The sequence below is a fragment of the Polistes dominula genome, unplaced genomic scaffold, assembly GCF_049000335.1.
Source record: "Polistes dominula isolate Pdom_NZ unplaced genomic scaffold, Pdom_raw_medaka contig_21, whole genome shotgun sequence".
Lineage (NCBI taxonomy): Eukaryota > Metazoa > Arthropoda > Insecta > Hymenoptera > Vespidae > Polistes > Polistes dominula.
Window position 1 is genome coordinate 4,451,669 of NW_028301061.1, and position 7,719 is coordinate 4,459,387.

Consider the following 7,719-nt stretch of genomic DNA (forward strand, 5'->3'; position numbering starts at 1 on the left):
CAGCCCATCTTAATCAGCGTGATTTTACGACGTTGATAATGTCCGGTTTGTTGTACAATCGATGTACTTCAACGTTATGGAGTTTTCTCCATTCGCCTGTTTCCTCATTGCGTTTTGCACCGAAGATTTTACGAAGAACTTTGTTTTCTAAAACCCTAAATTTCTTTTCGTCCTGTAACATAAGTGACCATGATTCGCTACCATAAAGGACTACCGGCAGGATGATTGTCCTGTATATCCTGATTTTTAATCGCCTAGACAGCAACCGCGAGCTGAGTAATTTGTGAACCGAATAAAAACATGAGTTGCCTAAATTGATTCTTTTCTTAAGTTCTTCGTTAATTTCGTTCGTCTGGCTTATGATCGATCCTAAATACCTAAAGTTGCTGACCCGCTCAAAAGTTTTATCCCGGACGACCAAAGTTCCAGTAATAGACCTATTCTGAACTCTATGTTTACACTATATACTCTACATTTATAATTATTGTTTATAATTTTTCTTTTTGTCTTATTTCATCTTAGTCTCCAAAAATTTGAAATATCTGGAAATTTACAAATATATTTTTATTTTTCTTGAAATCGCAATTTAATTTGCTAATGGTAATTATTTTTTCTGTATGCTCATCAATCATAACGAAATAGCTATAAAAGTGACAACACTACTTTCATAATATGAGTTTAAAATACATATATTTTTAATATTTAGGTTTCAATAGCGAGTATTTGAATATATTTGTTCTGTTTTCTATATTTTGAAAAAAGACAAAATATTCGTTTCATTTTCATTTCCTTGTGTAAATATCAATTTTTACTTGAAATGTTACTATATGAATTGCCATCAAACCAGATCGACCATTTTCAATATTCTACCAATTTAAACCAAATGAACTCTTTTCGCATTGATGATGAAGATTAATGACATTATAAAAAAGATTGAATAAAATTAACACATTAGCAATTATTATCGGTAAAGAATTAAATATCGATCGCAAAAAAGTTTTAAGCTGTTTGCAGAAGACTGGTTACAAAATATGAAAAAAACTTGTTTATTTTCGTTTTAATATACGAAGAAACTTTTTTCTCGAATCCATATTTTGTATGACGAGTTACAAAACTAATCAGATCAATATGCCAATTTTGATTTATTAAAAAACTATAATACACATTTTGCAATATTTTAGTAGTAAGCATTATTAAAAATATAAAACTAACTTTTCTAATAAATCCACTAATTTAATAATGCAAAGGGAAAATATATTTCATCACTAATGAATGTTTATCTATCCCCACACGTACCTAATTCATTTTCCGTAGTTCATGTTTTAGTTTTCATTCGCACAATAAACTTCTGGAAATTCATATTTATTACTGTCAAATTTCTCTTTCTATATAAGAAACGGAAGTTCTCTACGCGAATCGTCTTGGAATTAATATTTCTATATAATTAAACACAACTCTAATTTCTAGAAAATAAACATTATGTTAATTTCCTAAATCGACTTATTGTATTGAGTAATAAAATAATATAAAAATAGGATAATAAAAGTTGAATGAAATTGAATATTTAATAAATTACTTTCTATTTTTAGATTAAAACTAAAATAAATAACCTAAACATCATAATGATTATAAAAAGTAAACAGAAAGTAATTAAAGTGATCGGAAAATGAATGATGTTTGCAACATAAATAAAACATTACACATTTAATGGCAGTCACATAGTTACGTTCAATTAACAAAATGAAATTTTCTTTATTTGCATATAAAATATTACAGAGTACAAATTAACACAAAAATTAATTGTATTTTTATAAGTGCAAAGTATATATAATGAAAAAGCAGAATAGTACTGATAAAAATAAAATAATTAAGAAAATATGGAACGTTAAAATTACTCATGATAATAATAATAATTTTTTTTTTTGCTATTTCCATTAGAATTACGAAAAATTTGGTTTTTCACAGGTTTCATTTATGTATTACACGTATAAAAGGAAGACAGCATTAAACAATAAAAAATAAACAAAAGATAGTTATTTATTTGTATTTTTGATTATGCTTAAAATAAAGTTCGTAAAAATTTTAGTTTACATATTTCTTAGATGTTTTATATATTTACAATATTTCAAATTTCCTATTTTTGTGGTTTTTTTATATTTTAAACCATAATTTAAAGACATATAAACTTTAGAAGTCAACTATCAATATACGAAAATCTATTTTGTCATATTTAATGTCTAGTTTTAACATGTTTAAATGCAAATTTCATATTTAAAAAATACTTTTACGTTAGGAAAATTTTTAAAATTAGGTGATTCATATTAGATATAATTACCTTGTCCTTGTACATAAAAACAATATCGTAATATCTTTATTTAGATCTATAAACAAACATTAGACTTGGTTTACAATGTTTTAATAATAATTAAAATACTAATTTAACCACTAACGCTCACGTTCATAGAATCATATACACCCATTAAATTATTCAGACTAGGCATCTGTTATTACCACTTTCTTTGGTATATTACATAACATTTTCTTACTTGTTTCTTCTTATTTGTTTCTGCCCAATAAATATTCCAATGAATCCCTTCCTCTTTACACAAACTTCTAGTGTAGCAGTTATGTTGAAAAATGTACTTTCTTTGTCCGAAAATGTGATTAAAATTTTTCAAACAAATTTGAAATTAATAAGAATAATTTCAAGTAATAAAAAAATAATTTAATAATCAAGTGAATTTTGTTTGCAGTTAACAGTTATCGTAAAATAATGGATGTTAGTGTGCAGACATTTTTTGTTGTTATAAGTGAAAATTTTGTAATAAGAAAAATATTGTATTTAAAAAAAAAATAAAGTACAACCCCTTATTTTGAGGAAATCTATGAAAGTAGTATTAGAATGCAAAAAAGCAGTACTCAATTAAAACATTTAGCTGATAATGAATGTAACTATATATTACAAAAGTTTTTACAATAGAAGAAAGATCAAAGTTTGTGCAAATAAAAAGGCTTAATCTGATTTTGAAGTATATCGTTTGATTATATTTAGTATTTAACAGACGGCTCGAAAACAATGCAATGAAAATAAAATCATTGCAGATGTTTCAAAACAAATCAATAAAACACCGAAGAAAACTCAAGGATTTGGCTTCTGAAATTAAAAATATTCCTTTAAATCGTTGATGATCGATGTGTAACCTGTTTTACGTTATTCGTGTTTTTACATCTAAACTTTTCAATACCTTTAAGCAAACAAAAATTTTTAAGTACATATCTTCCATAGTTAAACCTGTCTTAACAGGATTTAAACGTTCTGAATCTTGGATTTTAAATTCTATACAATTTTTGAGAGAAGAAACTTCGCTCAATATAATCAATAAACTGGTTAAATGCATTCAAAATTAGTATAATGAATTAGGCAGAGAAACTGTACGATCCGAAAGGATCATACGGTAATTAGCGGTATTCAAAATTCGCGCGCGTCCACCTCCATCGATTAAGATTCTAGATCGATACTCATTCAGTGCTGTCAGATCGTGGGTAAATCTTACCCTCTCCCTGTGCCACTGGGATTGCACACAATGAAAGTTTTCCATGTCCGTGTGTTTGGGATGTCGAAAGAAGCCGAGTGTAACCGAAGTTGGCGGGCACGCCGGAGTGACACACTATGAAAGCGACTCGTGTCGTCCGAACACATGGACACGAGTCGCTTTCATAGTGTGCCACTTCGTGGCCAACCGCCAACTTCGGTTACACTCGGCTTCTTTCGACATCCCAAACACACGGACATGGAAAACTTTCATTGTGTGCAATCCCAGTGGCACAGGGAGAGGGTAAGATTTACCCACGATCTGACAGCACTGTACTCATTGTGAGCATCGATCAACTACCAGTAACTACCGAGCGCTCCTCTAGTTACCCCCACCTCTCGCCTCCCCACTTCTCAATCCCCTAGTGCCTACGCCCTGCTGGGCCAGTACAAAGGGACATTCATCCTAGTTCTTTACCGGACGCTTACGACTACACATCTTCAAAGATTATAGAGGACAAAGGCTTTAAGAATTCACAAAGGACAACGGAAAATTCACCTTAATCTTTAAGTCTTGTGAAGGCAAGCCTATTCGACATCACAACCCTTAAGGTTGTGATTGCCATAATTCAGGAGGGCGAGAGGTGAGATCTTTCCATTATTATATTTTATATCGACGGTATTTTCCCACGTGGTTACACCACGTGGTGGACTCTTCTTGTTATAATTAAATATCATCCAGGGTTTTTATGCCGCAAGGCTTTTCCCTGACGAGCCAATAAAAAAAGGCATTGTTTCTTTGTTTGGCTCAATCACGTGTTTTATTTTACACCTTAACCTAATCCTTTATTCTCCAATCTTTTGGTCATAACAGAAACGTTTGATAAAATTTATGTAACATTACATATATGTTTGAAATCAATTATATTAACTAAAAGAGGAAGTTTTTATAAGACACCTCACATCAATAAGACAAAATTTCGTCGAAAGAAATGATTACCAGCGAATTTTATTTGTACCTGAGAAACTCCAAATAAAGAACTAGATTTCACTTTAATTAAAATTACATCGTATTTTAAATTTTTGACATCAATAATCTTAATTAACTTAACTGTAATTCTAATTACACAATTTGTTAATGAATAACATTAGTTCGAACAAAAAAAAAAATGTTGAAATATATATCAAATATTCAGAAAGTTGAAGTTCTAGTTTACTATTGAATACAAAAGGAATCCTTGTGTTTAGTAACGAAGAACTCTAGGGAATCCTTCGATGTAACCTTCTATTTCTCATTAATTCTCATGAAATGCAGAACAAGAATGCTTTCGTTTAAGTGGGTCGAGACTCGCGATTGATTAAAGCCTCGGGATACTACTCCGTTTGGCCCCCGTGAATTTTTAATGAGTATCAAGCTTCCCAGAAACATAAGTACTATAATCGGTTGTCAAGATGATACTTCTTCTTCAATTGAAAATGGAGACAACTGTGTGAGAACACAGACAAGAGATAGAAAGACAAAGTGGAAGAAGGGATAGTAGGTGCAAAGGTAGGAAGAAAAAAAAAGTTAAAGAGACAGAGAATGTGTGAGGAAGATCAAATCGATAGTGAAAAGTTGTCAAGCTTCTTTGTTCAAGATGAATGCTTTCCTCTCAAATTCAGTCGTTATTATAATGAGAATCTATTTTCATTAAAATAGCTTGCAAATTTGTCTTTTCAAACTTTCCAATTTCTGTCTCTAAATCAAAGCAAAAGATATTTTATTGCAAAATCGTACACACAATTATTAAGAACGAGCCATTTGCCAAAGAATTTGCAAAAATGAACGAAAAAGGATTTTAATAACGATTACATCGAACGAAAGCTTGCTTTTTAATTTATACAAATTTTTGAAAACTATTTTAAACCATTCTCTAAGTTTGTCAAAGGATATTAAGGAAATAAAATAATTTTAAAATTGATGAAAGAAAATAATTGTTTCTGACCACTGTAAACATTTTTATTTTTTTTAACAGAGTTTTTTTTTATAATAAAAATTTAACCGATATCAAGTTTTTATGATCGTTAAAATTAAAATCGTTAAAATAAAAATCTAATAAGATTGATAAAAAAATTGCTCGAAATATTTTAATCTCTTCAAAGTATGTTATTTGTATTAATACATGTATGAAAATTTAAGGGGTTACATGGGTTTCACGGATTCAAAAAATCGATTTTTTTTTTGTTGCTTATTAAAATCTACAACATCTCTAGAATATTATCCGAAAATTTTAACTTGATCCGAGTAATAGTTTCAGAGATACAGCCTTTTAAAGTTGCGCGCTCAAGGCTACCTGCTGGACTCCGCTTGCTGTAGGTATAAAAGAGCAGCTGCTCGCCTATTGTTCATTCGTCCTTGGTTATTTTTCTCATCTTCTAAGGGTAACTAGTTGAAATACTTCATTTGGTGATTACTTGTTGAACCACGAGGTTTATTTTGAGGTTATAAGTGTCCAAAGTAAATTATATTTAAAAATGCCTAAAGTTTCAAGATCTCAATTAGTGGACGGTGCTCGTAGAAAAGATTGACCCAAGAAACGGAGACAGTCGTTCAATCCTAAAAATCCTGAGCAGCATGATGATTCTTTCATCGTTCAAACACGATTATACACCATTACCAGATGATGTTTTGACTGCAATAAAACCTATTTACGAAAATCTGAGTAAGGATGAGCTTTTGGAGCGATGTGTTGGTGGTTTTACACAAAATAGCAACGAAAGTTACAACCAGTTGATCTGGAAAATTACTCCAAAAATACTTCCAGCTGGTTCTAAGATCGTTGATATTGCTGCATTGACTGCTGCTTGCATTTTTAATGAAGGAACATCATCATTATTATTAATCATGCACTGTATGGACTTAAAACTTGGCCCAAATTCCCACGAATATGCCCGAAATGCTGACGAAAACCGTATCTGCGCCGCCGAGAAAAAATCTGCGAAAGAGACTCGTGAAGCCAGGATTCGTCATAGACAGGAACAAAAGGATGCCGAGGACATTGCAGATGCAGCAGATTCATTACTTTATGGCTCAGGAATCGACGATTCAATGTAAGTCAAGAAAAAAAATTTTTTTTTCCTGTTCTATGGTCACTCAAAACTTTAAACGTGTTTTTCTCAAAACTATGTTTTCAAAGTCGGTTGTCAAGATTTCTCGAAGGCCACTCCACCAATCTCGATGAAATTTTAAACAGGTCTTCAAGATACAATTTACAAGGACTTTGACGAAGGATTTTTTTTTTCAATTACAACTATTTTTTTTTTTTTAAATGCCGCGGAATTTTTAGTGAATTCTGCATTTTTTTTGTAAAAACCGCTGTCAAACATCCAATTTTCATTTTTTTTTCCTTCGTCCAATTTCTAGTTTGAAGCCTTAACTAAAACAAGTATTTTTTTTTTCACTTCAGATGATCCTGCTTGGAGTTCTGCTGTCTACGCGAATGCACCTTTTTTTCCGAGGGCTCGCCGGTAATGACGTCACAATAGCGAAGTTTTTAATATTTTTTTTTTTAAATTTCAGAAAATGTTTATTAAATATGTATCTTTAAGATAATAAAAAATTTGAATCAAATATTTCATATATTATATGAAAAAAAAATCTTGAAAATACGCCGTTTTTACCCGGATGAAACCCATATAACCCCTTAATTCCAATAGGAAAATTATTTTCACTAAGAAATGTCTACTACATAAATAAACAGAATTATTACTAAATTTTGTGATAAAAAAATAAATTTTAATTGTTATGAAATAATTAGTATTAGATGTATTTTATTTACAGTAAATAACAATAAAATATAAAAACTGCCTCGTTATTAATAAAATGAAAAATTTTGGCCCCTGAAGTGGTTAATAAATGAAATTAATTCGATGTCCTGTTATCTAACCTGCAAGCCGACGAAGTCAAGTTTTTAATTAAAACGTTTAAGATCGTGCTAAATTAAGGTGTAAGCAATCTCGACACCTCGCATTTTATCGCGTTGGCAAGCAACGAAATCTCGTAAGAAAAAAAAGCGAATAAAACAAAGACCTCGTTGATTACTTTCTAGAAAAAAAAAGAAAAGAAAAGAAATAAGACAAACGTTTTTATCGAAAGAGAAGAAAATAAATCGAAAAAGGGTAAGTTTGTTTTTCTGACATTTTCTTCT

General features: G+C 30.4%; 1 protein-coding gene across 1 annotated transcript; it reads left to right on the forward strand.

Annotated features, from left to right (window-relative positions):
- Positions 1-5,711: 5,711 nt before the first annotated feature.
- On the forward strand, positions 5,712-7,201 carry LOC149031423 (uncharacterized). The gene is made up of 2 exons (XM_089176061.1): positions 5,712-6,622; positions 6,979-7,201. Exons 1-2 carry the CDS (start codon positions 6,147-6,149, stop codon positions 6,980-6,982), a joined length of 480 nt encoding a protein of 159 aa, XP_089032187.1. The 5' UTR covers positions 5,712-6,146; the 3' UTR covers positions 6,983-7,201.
- The last annotated feature ends 518 nt before the right edge of the window (positions 7,202-7,719 follow it).